Source organism: Astyanax mexicanus, chromosome 6 (genome assembly GCF_023375975.1).
Source record: "Astyanax mexicanus isolate ESR-SI-001 chromosome 6, AstMex3_surface, whole genome shotgun sequence".
Classification (NCBI taxonomy): domain Eukaryota; kingdom Metazoa; phylum Chordata; class Actinopteri; order Characiformes; family Acestrorhamphidae; genus Astyanax; species Astyanax mexicanus.
Window position 1 is genome coordinate 45,554,648 of NC_064413.1, and position 15,147 is coordinate 45,569,794.

The 15,147-nt window shown below is 39.2% G+C and overlaps 1 protein-coding gene across 4 annotated transcripts in view; it reads right to left on the reverse strand.

Moving 5' to 3' along the window:
• pard3aa (par-3 family cell polarity regulator alpha, a) overlaps window positions 1–15,147 on the reverse strand; it is a 554,989-nt gene that overhangs the window by 293,541 nt on the left and 246,301 nt on the right. For all 4 annotated transcript variants that reach the window (XM_015602814.3, XM_015602813.3, XM_007238652.3 and 1 more), the window contains exon 5: window positions 10,460–10,597. In XM_015602814.3, the coding sequence (XP_015458300.3) occupies window positions 10,460–10,597 (138 nt within the window). The remainder of the gene's footprint in view (window positions 1–10,459; window positions 10,598–15,147) is intronic.

Here is a 15,147-nt window from a genome sequence, read left to right on the forward strand (position 1 = left end):
TGAGTGACAGAATGCAAGTGGCAAATTGTAAGACAGAGTTCAAGAATATGAGAGAACCACCAGTAATAACTGGTGTGCAAAAAATCAAACTGCATAATCCAAATTCGAATTACATGCTGATTAAGTGGAGATGCATTTGACTGCAGAGTATAACTGCATGTGGCTAAAATCTTATCAGAATACAAACCAGTTACTGGTCACATGACATGACCAGGTGCAAACAGGGTCAGTGTGTAAGAGAGCAGGGGCTTTGCTCTGTGTGTGTATATGGCAGGGTGTGTGTGTGTATATGGGGCAGGGGTTTGGCTAGTGGCTGGCTGGAATTTTCACTATATATCTTCATGAAAATAAAATGTGAGTATATAGCTTATGTGATTGGTTTTGAGAATGAATGGGGGAACAGTAGAGTGTGTGATGTGCAGGCCCAGTGTCTGCTAGCAGCCAAAACACCGCAGCTAGTTAATTAAGGTGGGCAAAGGTGGGCTGGAGCACAGCCTGCTTTGTCTGAGCTGCTCTGGAGAAGCTTCTCTCTAGTGAGCTGCCATTTGCACTGTGAATAATCAGGTTGTGTGTGTGTTTATGCCAGAGGAAGCATTTCAATGGAGGAAATGGGTGAATGGGTTTTCTTCATTTTCTGTAGTCCATTCTGGATATAAACAGTAAACGCAGAGCAGCACCTACTGGCCAGGTCTGCTGGACTACACAATTATATATAATACAGGATGGAGACAGACAGGGCATCCAGTAGGTCCATATGCGACTATGTAATGACGTAACACTTACAAATATTTAAAATATGCTAAAAAAAAAAAAAAATAATGACTAGAATAATGATTAGATGTAGTTGTGTGAATATTGTGACTTATGTTGACAAGTGTGTTTAGAATGTACAGTATTATAAGTATTATACAGTATTATAATTTTGAAAGGGTTAAATGAGCACAATGACACATTTTGTATTACTATGATATAATGTAATGTAACAGAATTTAATATAATGCTTTGTTTATTTTATTTTCCCCAACAATGGATTTTTTTTACCCTTGTACACTTAAAAAAAAAAAAAAAAAAAAAAAAAAAAAAAAAAAGTGCTACAACAGGTTTTTCAAGGGATGTCACAGAACAGTGGTTCCCACCCTGGTTGTGGAAACCCCATTGTCCTGCACATTACAGTGCTTCCCTGCTCTCAACACACCTGATCCAGCAAATGAGATCATTAACAAGCCCATCCTAAATTGAGGAGAGGCTCACAGTGAGTGAGTTGGTGGATTGAGAAACAATATGCAAATATATTGGCACTGTCCAAATACTTCCGGACCTAATTGCAGAAATGCATACCAAAAAAAATAATAATAATAAAGATACCATCTTTTTATTCTGTACAACTAGTGCAATGACACGTAACAGAGCGGGAGAGAGAGAGAGAGAGAGAGAGAGAGAGAGAGAGAGAGAGAGGTATAGTTGGTTGTGTTCTCTCATGTTTTGGGCTTATGGAGCTCATTCCACTTGACTGGGCAGTTCAAGCCTGCAGCGTGCCAATGGCCTTCTGCCTGTGTGGGCCAGACAGCAAGCCCACCTGCTGTCCCCCCACACATACCACACACACCACACACACCACAAGCATTCTACAGAATCACACACCAATCCGCATTAACAGCCAAAGCTATCTGTGCAACACACAGCCTCCCACAGTTTTTAATCTCCATAAAACACTGGTGCTTCAAGTACTGCTGGGTAGTCCTGATAAAATTTAATATAACAACATTTTTCCGATTAAATCAGTGTTGCTGATATTTACATACTACTGTTAATGAACCCCTGTTCCTTTACACTAGTTTTCTATGTTAAAAGAACATCTTACAAACCTGAAAGCTTGTTAAGACTCTTGTTTGGTTCTGTTTCATGTATAATTAAAGCAATGACAAACCACAAACAAAATGGCTTATTGCACTGTACATTAGTGTACACATTAGACAGAACAACTTAGATTTATTCATAAAGGGGTTTAAATATGTGGCAGTCACAGTGGAAAAAGTAGATGTTCTTTTATAATAAGATGTTCAAACAAATATATAGAGTATCTGTTGTTGGTGCAGACTTCTTTAGGACAGTTTATTTTTGCTTAAATCAACACTGAAATATTACTAAATTGAGCAAATTATGAAATACATTTTGATATAAATGTTCCTCAAATCATTCAGTCATATGGTACAATAAAATACAATGTATTACCTGTTTTCTGTAAATGAGAAATTACTGTTCCCAACATTACCGTCATTAACACAAGAACCCATGATTACAGTGCCTGTAACTGCTTTAAAAATGTTTTGTATAATTCACCTCTTTACAAGATCAGATAAATTATGTGTAATTAAGAGTTAAGATCTCAAACTACCAGTTGAGAAGTTTTAGTTCATCCATGTCTTTTAATCTGAAAAAGTGATAACTTTCATCGATGCAATGACTTCTGGTGATGGCAATATTAAATTTCTAATTTTTACCATCAATATAAAAAAAATACATTAGAAAGTTTAATGTTTTTCCTTACACTTGTTTTTCCCTGATATTTTAGTCAAGATATCATTAAACAGCACTTGGTAAATACAATTAAAAATAATCATCAAGCCTGATTTGGACATACAATTATTTATTATTTTACTCTTTAACATGTAAGATTGTTCAAACAGCCTAAACCTGAAGACCCACCCTTGTGCACCATGTGCCATGGATCAACTATGCAACAGCACCCCGTGGAGCAGAGACAGTTAAGGGCCGGGCACAAGTGTCCGGGGGGAGTGGCAGCACAGCAGCTGGGTATCGAACCCATAACTCTGCAATCAATATTCCAGCACTCTATCAGGTGAGCCACTACTGTCAATCATCCAGCACTTACTCTGGATTGCCAGATCTTTATTTTAGTGTTTTTTTTAGCCATTAAAAAAACTTAAAACCCGAAAGAAACTACAAATTTTCTAATTTAAACCCCAACATCTGCCACCAACCTTACCTGTGACATCCCTCGCTGTCCCTGAAGGATTAAAATGAAGAAAGAAAGAAACTTGGCTCATCTTTCATGTTTAGAGGACAAAAGCCTGACTGCTGGCAGACTGCTCTTCTGTTTTCATCAGGACAATTAAGTGTTGGACAAGTCGCTCGATTCAAGAACAAATCCCAGGAGCATTCACCCTCTGTCTTTTTCCTCACTTTTTTTCCTTTCCTTTTTACCTCGACTTAAAGAGCAGTTTTTTAAGTAAAAGTACCAGCTGTGAAACAAATGACTGAGCATTTTCTTTTCCCAGTGTCGCTAAGGCCAGTTACTGGGCGGCCCCAAAGACCGACAGCTTCGTCACTTCACCAACTTCGAAACCACTGTTGCTATGTACCTCTAAGCTCAAATAAACTATATAAATGGATTCCTCATGCACTGAGGTCAGAAAACATTACAACGGCCTGTTTAAGGAATGCCTAGCGCGGGTATGGTTTACGATTCTATGGGAAAAAAAAAAAAAAAGCTTTTCAAACCATGCTATTTCAATTCAAGGTAAACTGACTATTGGAGCACTTCCCCCAAGGCCACAAATGAGGCATGTAATACTGACTGCAAGCCCCCCACACACTAATGAATGCATATAAGCCACTGTGGACCTCACGACCATGAATATTTTCATTGACGATAGATAAATAAATAATAAATAATAAATAACCTCATATCCGCACTACAAAAATGATCAGAATTTTAATGGTATCTTCAAATAAACAAAACGAGCTGATCCATATGAGCATCATGGGTAGGATATGGTTATGGTTACAATCCTGCAAAAATATGTCAATGCCTTTAGTGAAAGCCATTGAACAAAAGTGTACTGTCAAGTTTAGATTCCCACATATGGCAAGATCCTTGATTCTCCGAGCAGAACATCCCTACCCAGAGCAACACACTCCCTCAATCAGGTCTTCTTTTGACCTTATTTAGGTACACCCAGGTGAATGCCTCACACATGCCTGACTGTTTTAAAAAGATTAGTCTACATCCAAGCCGGATCTAGTCCGAATTTTGTATTTAATGAAGAAACCAACTGCCACAAATTGCCATATCTATGGATCCAACAAATTACACAATATCACATCATCTACTACATCTACAATATTAACACCATGAACCATTATTCAGTTATTAGTTCTAATTAAAATATTATATATTATAACTACGTAGTAACCATCTGACATTATTGATTTTGTGGAACACCACAGAGTTCTATTGTAGGGTGTATACAGCTGGTGCTTATTCTAATAGTAATGCAGTTATAAAAGCAGATAACTAAAGTGTGGACTACATAAAGTGTGGTTTAAGAGACTAAAGACGCTTTTAAACATTGCTAAAATGATTGTAGCCGTCTCTGATTCCATGAGTGTGTGCCTTAGTTACTTTTCTTAGTCCACCTGTGCGTGTGGCCTCTACCCTACATGTTCAAGTACAGAGTGGAGGAGACAGAATGGGCCCATCTCTAATTCACAACCGCGGAGGGCTGATTAAAAATGGAGCAGAGAGTGACGCTTTAAAAACTAGCGGATGGAAGCTGGACACAGTGACCTCCTCGCCACTCTGCTCCTGGCTCAGCTCCGACAGAGGGCATTAACAGGCCTGATGGAAATACTAAATATGGCCAACATCATCAACCTCTCAGATTTATCTGTGTGTAGAGACCAACGAGACAAAAGGATCAACTGCTTAATTGTATTTTTGGACATCTAAAGGTGCCCTGCGATATATGGCAGCAAGACGCAAGCACCCGAACCTATAGGCTCCACAAGTTGTGAGGTGGAGCTGCCCTGGACTGGCAGATAGTTAGACAACATACCAGTCCTGCTGTGGAACATAGGCTGTCATAAAGAAAAAGTCATGAAGTCACGCATGAAGCAGAGTACATGGTCAGGAACAGTTTTTGCTAAGATAGATGTGTGCCATAGAAGCTTTTATCTTGATGTAAATAAGGTTGAACAGCTTTTCCTGCTCTGGATGAGACTCAGTTGCCCAAAGCCAGGTGAACAGTTAATGGTTTGTTTCTCATTACCGCTGACTGCAGTCTTAAAATTAAGATCCTACAAATGATTTATTAAGCATATGTTAAGGTATCATTCGTATAAAAGCAACTGGACCTTCTGAATGTTGAAGAACCTTTAGAAACATTGAAATCATTAAAAGAGATCTTTCCAAATCTGGATCATGCATCCAGTTTCCAGTCTTGGAACCTCTTTTTTATAAATGCATTAATATACTGTACTTTGCACCTACTGCTCACACTGACTGTCTTGTCTAGTCCCTGTAGAGTAGCATTGTCAATACAATAGGACTCTCTAGACCGGATAAACATGAACCTTTTGGCAACACACTTTGTGCCAGATGTGGCCTAGAAGGGTAGAATACCACACAACTGGCCTATCAGTGTATTTACCTGAGCTTATTAGCTGTTCTCTTGAGACTAATGTTGTTAATGACATAATAAACATAATGAGGATAATGTTATGTTAAAGACAGACATACAGAAAGACAGGTAGGTAGGTAGACAGGTAGACAGGTAGGTAGACAGGTAGGTAGACAGGTAGGTAGACAGGTAGGTAGACAGGTAGGTAGGTAGACAGGTAGGTAGGTAGACAGGTAGACAGACAGGTAGGTAGGCAGGCAGGTAGGTAGGTAGGTAGGTAATACCAGAATCTACACCAGATGCTACACCACTTGCTGTGCATATTGTAAATATGACTGATGTCAGCCATACAGACATAGCAAGAATGCAGTTATATAACAATAAAGGTTAGTTTGAAAAAGTACTGTGAGTTACACAGACACTGTTCCCTGTTTAACACTAGAGAGTGTATTCAGAATCTGACTGTGAGCTCTTTGGTAATACTTAACCTTACAGCAGACTGAAAGCAGAATAAACAAGCGCTGAATGGTGTTTTTGGACAAAAATGTGGAGAGTATGTGGAGGTCACAAAGAGAGAGGATGTTATTGCAGGTCTATTACATGATATTGAAAAGAGGGGTCATCTTTGTGTCTGATAATATGGATGTGATTTGTGCACAGAATGAGAGGGGCTGGTGACTGCCATTTTGCTTTTAATTGACAGATATTTACCAAACACGCACACACACTCCGATCATAGTCACACTTAGACATATGAAAATAATAAAGCTGCAAAAATCTCTCATACACAAATCTCTCTCTGTCACACACACACGCACACAAGCGCACACACAGGTCTGAACACCCCGCAGGTGTAAATGACCCAGATGCTTCACTGCGTGCTCTCCTCATACTCAACCTGTGTCCATTACACACTCATTACCCAGAGAGGCCCGAGGCACACACACTCACACACAGGCACGCACATGCGTGCATGGCTAACCGAGCTACGTTGCACGGCCATATTCCACACATCACTGCATCATTGTTTAACAAATCTATTTGTCACACATCATTAATGACACGTTCATTCAAACCATCTGCAGAGTAATCAAATACATCCATTCGCTGCATTCCTCAATCACAGCACAAACCACACCTACCACACACACATACACACACACACAAAGTTACACTATAAACATAGACAATAGTATTGGGACACTGGCTTTTTCATTGTTTTATAAGGGTATAAAATAGTTGATTCTGTTTTTGTTAAAAAAACTGTGTCTACTGTCCAAAGAAGTTACTACTTACTGTGTGTAGACAGGCTCAAGATTATATTGCCACTGTTCTGCACAGCTGTACTGAAAAAAATATGCTGGTGGTCAAAGCAAGCATAGGTTACTTTCATATGCCTGTGGTTTTCTTCAAGTACACGGATATACATCTGAAATATAAAGAGAAAAGGTAATGTGGGAAGTCTGTCTGTGCAACACTGCCCCACAGTGAGGAAATGGCCTTGGTGTGGTATGATACAGTTCCCCGCATGTGTTTTATGTCAGCTTGGCCGACTGCAGCAGAATGTGAGCAGGGTTGTGGGTGGCACCATGGAGGGGGGTTATAAATCTCATTGCCAGAATAATAACAACTTACACATTCAAATAATGAAACACTAGATAAACGCCTCATGATAAATAAAGAAAGGAGCTAATTGCTCTCATTCCACTTCAAAGGCCTTGTCTGTCTCACATAATGTGTTCATGTACGTGTGTGTGTGTGCGCGTGTGTGTCTGTGTGTGTGTGTGTGTGTGTGTATGCGTGTGTGTGTGTGTGTGTGTGCGTGTGTGTGTGTAATCTCAGGCAGTGGTATGACAGTGTGATGTTTTAATTAACCCACCAAGAGATGCATATTTCTTTTCTTTGTTCTGATGTCATTTACCCTCCTCCACAGAGAGAGAGAGAGAGAGAGAGAGAGAGAGAGAGAAAGAGAGAGAGAGAGAGAGACAGACAGAGTAAAAAAGTAAGAAGGAGAGAATGAGGGGGTGTGAGAGAGAACAAAATAAGCAGCATAACATTCAAAACAACCATTCAGGAATAAACACACTAAGCTTCCAAATGTTTCACCCATGTTTCATTGCATAAGCAAATGCTCACATAAATGCTACACAATCTAGTAGAAAATCATCCCAAGACAGTAGAGACAGTTACTCCAACAAAATCAAAGCAATAACAATATACTGTATTCCCGAAACAAAAATGCGTGAGCAGGTGTCCCGATTCTTCTCATCTGCAGCTAGAAGCAACTTGATGAAGAGTCTTCCACTTAAACCAGTCATTCTGCAGCGTGTGAAAGGCTTACAAAAGGCAGTGAGAAGACAGAGCCATCGGCTTAATGAGGCAGCTTATTCAAAACCAATAAAACAGACCAGCGCATTACGCCAATGGAATTAAGAGGCAATTAAAGGCCTGTGAGGAATCAGCAGAGGCACATCAAACAGAGCCTCGTCACTGAAGTGGGAAAGGGGGGTGGACTCTAAAATCACACCGTAAAAAGATAATAGCAGAATAAACTGTAGATGAAATTAAAAACATAATCACTCATAAACACAAGGAAAAGCCATGAGGATGCCATCAGAGTATGCAAACAAGCCTCGGCTCGAATTTAAAAAGAGGCACCGTGTGCTTGAGATAGAAAGAGAGTGTAAGAGAATGCAGGAGCGATAGAAAGAGTGGCAAAATGAGACATAAAAGGTAAAAAAGAAAGAGAAGCCAAAGACAAACAACAAGAGATAAAGAGTGAAAGGGAACATCAGAAACAGGTGTGAGAGAGAGGCAAGAGACTTGGAGAGAGAGGGGTGAGAAAGATTGCACAAGAGAGGGGAAATAGGGTTGAAGAGAAAAAAAGGGGAGAGAGAGAGGGACAGGATGGGCAAGAGAGAAGAACAGAGAGGTAAGAGAGAGGGATCTAAAAGGGAAGTGAAAGAGAAAGTGGAGAGGAACATACAGACAGAGAGGGAGGAATAGAATGAAAGAAAGGGCCAAAAAAAGTGTAGGAGAGAAAAAAAAAAGACATGGAGAGATGGGGTGACTTATAGATAATAGCACACTCTACTAACACAGCCCTAACACACAAACACCCCACATGCTCAGGACCAGAGACAATCAACCAAATTAGGAAACAGCTCCAACACAACTACATCAGCTACTGGGAAGCTCAAACCTAGTTACAGTGCTGTTTGGCACTAAATTGCCAGTATAGAACAGCAGATTATCTGACCACCAGGAATAGCCCCAAAGTGATGTCCACCCTGACCAAGTACAATCTCAGTGCCACCAGTCTGGCCATAGAAACAGGCCAGAGAGAGAAGGAGAGTGAGAGAGAGAAAGGGTGAAGGAGGGAGGATGTCAGGCTCAGCAGTAACAGAGTATGGCTGAAATGAATTACACTGTCAGGTTGAGTCCAGGCTTTGACTGACTGATCCTCCAGCTCGAGCCACCAGCAGCACCCTCCCCTCCCCACTTCCAGCCACCCGGAGCCTTCTCCACGCTACAGAACTCCCCTAATGATGATACACGAGGATAGAGGCCATGCTGCTGGATGGTGAGGGTCAGGAGGACCGGGTCTCTCACTGTCTCACTGCATCTGGAATTTCACCAGTTGACAACGGGTTTGTTTTTTCTTTGTTTTCCTTTGTTTTACTGGAGACCCTGAGGCCATCTATATCGCTACTAAAGATAAAAAAATATTGAGATAATTCCTGAAACTAGTGTATACTGCCAATTTCATTCTTAAAAAACACAAATACGGATGCAATATTGAAAAATAAATATGGTATATTTTACAGTACCTTCAGAAATAATAATTACTAAAATTTAAAAAGTCAGAATGTCTTTACAGCTAAAACAGTTCCCCCTGGTATCTAAGGTGTTGCAAGGTGGTTGCTGAGGTGTTATGGTATAGTTGTTGGTTATACTGTATGTTTTAGTTTGCAAAGTGTTGCTAAGCAGTTTCTAGGATATTAGTATGGTTTAATGGAAAAACTTAAGCACTAAAAAAATGAGTGAAACAACTAACACAAAAAAAAAACTGTCTAGAGAGGTGCTGAAAGCTGCAGAAATAAAAAAAAACTGTGTGAATTTCCTCAATTCTGCAACAATAATACTCAAGGAAATGTGTGATAAACCAGCAACCACTTCTAAATTTGGTAAAATTAACATCCACATATATAACCATTGGGAATGCTGATCTACTCCTAAGAACTAGCACATCTCCAGTACAAGCAACAGAACTTCTTGGTAAGAAAGTGGTATGAAAGAACCCTTTTTTTAGAGTGTATTTCAAAGCACAGCACTATTAGAAAACCTAATCGCTTTTTTTCTTTAATGAGGTACTTGTAACTGTTTAATGGTTATAGTTTAATTTAAGAACAATACACATACTTTTAAGATGGCAGTGTTTAACGAAAAGGAGGAGGGCGGGACAGCGGAGGTATGGGCGAAGGTGGGGGTGAGAGGGTGAAAGGGATCCTGGCAGCTTGAGAAAATCGATTGTGAAAATTAATAAGTGAATTCCCTCCAGCACGCTCCGTGCACCGACGACTCAATCTCCTTTTTCGCACCTCTCCTTTTTCATTCCGCTCCTTTTCAAACGCCGCCCACACACACCTCCAGACAGCTCCTCTGAAGGACTGGCGGGCCGAGAGCGAGCGCGTGTGTCGAGAGCGAGAAAGGCCAACATTAGAGGAATTGAACGAGTCAAAAACCAGCAGAGTGTGGTGCTCAGCTCCAAGGTCAGAGAAATTGTGGCCTGTACTTCAGGAGTCTTCTCGACGTATTGTTTCCGTTGTTCCCTGTCATTTTGTGTCGGTCATCTAATCTCCACTGTCTCCTTGACTTCTGAGTGTTATCTTTGACTGGAATGTAACCGAAGCTCCACAGAACAAATCCTCAGTGACTGGAGATGCTACAGAACGTACAAATACTCCCCCAGTCTGAAGTGCCATCTGCAGACAGGTGTGAGTGTGTTGAGAGAGGCGACGGGTTGTTCACGTTACCTGTTCCTGTCGCCCCAGCCAGCGATCCACCATCGGGTGATTGGCGCTGAGGGAAGAGCGGGCACTCTCTCTCTCGAACTGGTTGGCCCACGCTGCGGTGTCCCGGGGCAAACTGCGGTAAAAGGCTGGTCCTTTACCCTGCAGGAACAAAATGACAAAACAAAAAACTTGTTTAAGTTCAGTTTACATTATTGCCTGGTGATTATAGTCTTGTTAAAAATCAAATTTCTCCTTCAAGTTTGAAAAGACCTGCTGATGTGGTTGACATACTGAACAAAGTACACTTTATGCTCACATGTAGAATACAGGCGTCTCTGTTAAGTTATACATTTAGCTACTTTATCTGCACTTTTTTCTAACACAGACAGAGTCAAATCATCATGTACACCTTGTTTATTTACTGTAGATAAGTAAGTTCTACTAACAGAACACAGAGTCTAACGCCAGGCATGAGAAGCAGAGGGGTATAATGCTTCCCAGTATTGAGCTGAGGAGAAATCAAACTGTTCTTTGGAAAGATTTAGCTCCATCCAATACTTTTGAGATGATACTGGGAGTTGGCAATGAATAAGGAGCTCTTGTCGCTGAATACAATCAAATACTAACAGCAATGCTCCAAAATAATGAATGAGCAGGTATCTAAATTTGTTTGTTGATTACACATATTTCTATTGAACATTAAGCAGAATTATATTAGGTCAGATAATACTTTTTCCACTGAATAAAATCAAATGCCTATGACAATGCTCCTAAATCTAAAGATCTAAAAAAATCCTTCCCTTTCTACCACAGACAGTTACTCTAACAAAAGCAGAATAAATTCTTTTTACAAACAAAAGCAGAATAAACATACTTAAGAAGGCAAGAAAAAGTAGGTGCTCCAATATTTTTGTTAAATGAATGAAAGGTCAACTTATATAGCGCCTTTCTAAAAACCCAAGGACGCTTTACAGTTTACACATTTTACATACAACCATTCATACTCAGCACTCATCCACACATCGGTGAGAAGCAGCAGCCAATATCACACAGCATACTCTCAACCGAAAATAACCGTCCACCTGGAGGACTGCATCCAGCACTACAGCATTTTACCCAGAACAGTAAAAGTACAGAGTGCCAATTAATATCTGGGCACAGTCATACACACATTTACTACACACACAAACATACATACATACCACACACTTTACACATACACACAGATCAATTTAGAGAACTCAGTTTTTTTTTTTTTTTCTGGGTAATTGAGAGTATCCAATTTATCTGATCAATTTTAGAGTATTACATTTTTCTGGGCAATTAAGAGTATCCGATTTACCTGATCTCCATGTTATTGGACTGTGGGATGAAACCAGAGTTCCCGTAGGAAATCCTCGCAGACACAGGGAGAATGTGGAAACTCCACTCAGGTAGGGACTTGAACCCAAGACTCCAGTGATGGGAGGCTAACGTGTGAATGTGCTAACCAATAAGCTACCGTGCCTCCATATATATGTTGATATATAAACAGCTATAGCATCATTCTCAAAAGTTTTTATTAATTTATAGTCTTCTTTTGTTAACTTTTACTGATAACAGTGTTGGCAAACTGTGACAATTAAAGCTATTAATGTTTGTGTTAACGTTGCAGCTTGTGGGACATAACAGTAGTATTTTTAACTGAATTTATTTTACAATTTATTTTTTATGTTTACTAACCAATTGAACAAGGCAAAGAAACAAACCAACTGTATCTATATTTGAATAATTTGACAGACACTTTTTATTTCAGTGAAGGACTTTGAGACAAAGTATACTTTTGCCCCTGTACCAAATTAAACATACACTGCGGAGTTATTTAGAAAAGACTGAAATAACTACAGACACACGTCAGGTTTGTTGTGAATAAAGATGTACAAACATAAACAGTGAATAATGGAATGCCTGTCTGAACATCTCCTGCTGAAATGACAGACAGTTGCCACACTTGAGCTGTTAGTAAAAATATAAAGACGAGCAGGTTAAAGAAGCTTATGTTGGAGCAGAGCCCAGCAGTGAACCATTCATTGTACTCAATCTCATTTCTTTCCACACTAATTAGAGGCTCCATTACAAGCTGCTAACTCACGCCGTGGCGAATGCATGACTTGAATGCATGAGTGTTACAACCGCATATTTTGTCTGAAGGTGAAATTAAATGCCCTGCAGCACAGGAAAGTCTAATCTCCATTTGCGGCCTTTATGGAGCAAACGGACGTAAAGCAGGTTAGTTTCACACACCAGGAGTTCGGCCTAGAAAGGCCGCCGAGCAAAGCAGCTCATGGCTATAGATATCATCATACTGAAAACAAAAAATAGCTCCAATAATAGAATCAGCCAATCCACAGTGAATAAAATAACTGCAGATTTTCCACTTTGAGGTAAATCATACGATTAGCTAGCAGGTGGAGGTGCAGGATGGGACAGGTGATGGGGAGAACACTGGAATGTAGAGGAACAAGTCAGACACAAAAACTTAGCTAAAATTTGTTAATTGTAATTCCAGCCACAGGTTAAGACCAGAAAACGTATTATTCTAAATTTAAACCAGAGTAAAACATACAGTACCAGTTAAAAGTTTGAACACAGCTTAAATCCAAGTTTTTTTTTTTGTTTGTTTGTTTTTTGTATTGTATTCTGTATTGAAGATTAATAATAACATCACACAAACTATTAAGAAAAAAAAATACAGATTTTTTTTTAGGAAACAAAAAAAAGTATTAAACAAAGCAGAATATGTTTTTTATTTTAGTTTTTTCAAAGTAGCACCTCTTGCTTAGATATCTTGGCATTGTCTCGGTCAGCTTTTATTGCTTTCAGTTAACAGCTGTGCTGAACTTATTAAGAGTTAATTACTAAAAACTCTTCATTCATTCATTCATTCATTTATTATTAATGACCACACAACAAGTTGGTGGAATTTACTTACGGTACAGCATAACATAACATGCTCACATCTCTGTCTGTATCAAAACAACAAACAACACAACAGTGAATAGACAAATACATACATAAACAGTTAAACCTGGTTTAGTAAACGTACAGCGGTTGGGAAAAAACTATTTTTAAATCTGACAGATTTGGTTGACAGTGACCTGTAACGTCTTCCAGAAGGCATAAGTGTAAATAGATGATATGCAGGATGGGAGGGGTCTGAGGTGATTTTTATTGCTCGTTGTGTGATGCGTCTGTAATATAAAGTGTCAATGGATGGGAGGATGTGCCCTGTGATTTTTGATGATTTATCTACTATACTTTGCAGTTTTTTGCGTGAATGGGTATCCAAATTCCCATACCACACTGTTATGGATGAGGTGAGTATGCTTTGAATGATGGCAGTGCAAAACTGAAGAAGGATATTTTTCCTAACTCTGAATTTTTTTAGTTGTCTGAGAAAGAATAGCCTTTTATTGGCTTTTTTGTAGAGTTGGTGTGAGTGTAGTTTCCATTTAAGTGTGTTGCTGATATGGGTTCCCAGAAATTTGAATGAATCAGTGATGATAATGGGTTGCGAAAAAATAGAGATGGGTATTTTGTATATGGGTGTGCGAGAAAAATCAACTATGAGTTCCTGAGTTTTTAATATGTTAAGCTGTAAATTGTTATTTTGGCACCAAGTGACTGCTTGGGCAACCTGTTCACGATAGTGATGTTCGTTATTGTTGGTGATAAGACCAATTGTCCTCTTAATGTGTCTGAGAGCATCAGTTGTAAAGTTGTGAAGAGGCAGAGTTTGTATACTGTGAATAGCTCTAATCAAGTAAATTATGGCAATAATTATCTGACTAAGTAAAGAAAATATAACTTTAGCAAATAATAGTCAATCAAACATTTCAAGAACTTTTAAATTATTCATAAGTGCAGTCACAAAGACCACTAAATAGTTATGATGAAACTGGCTCTCATCAGGAATGACCCAGGAAATAAAGACCAAGAGTTACCTTTGTTGCACAGGATAAGTTTAGCAGAGTTACCAGCCTCAGAAACCATTAGTAGTTAGCAGCACCCCAGATTATTTTGGTTTATTAAACATTTTTAAGTGAGAAAGTGTGTCCAAACTGCTGATTGTTACTGTGAGCATAGGGAGCAAAGCATAAAGAGGTGTGTAGACATAAAATGTTCTAAATCAGATTGGAGGAACAATATGTTTAGGCACATCTGACTTTACTATTGGTCTTTAAATGAAACCAAAGAAAAAAGGAAGAGGAAACGGGGTGAATGGGAGGCTAGACATCCAAACATAGTAAAGCCATCAGTGTGAGGTGAGGAGTTTATAAGGCCATTCTTTTAAATCAAGACTGTCTGTATATGTCTCACAGATGTTCACACACTCACATGTAAAATATGTGCATGCCCATGTGTAAACGACATAGTTTGCTTAGACCAAATTAAAATAAGTAAAATAAAATAAAAATAGAAACTCTCTGGTATTCAGGTGCTGTGGCCAAGATATGGACACAAAAATTGCACTTATGGACAAAAGTGGATTGTTTGCCCACGTGAGAGTTGCTAGTGTATGGGTTGACAAGCTAACCAATATGAAAAGATCTAAACAAAATATATCTTCAAACAAAGCACACGTCTTTCATATGTAGAAGCAGATAAAAGTACAGTGCTATTCAATATTTTTAGGCACTTGTGATAATTAAAATGTAAAAAAGTGTCTT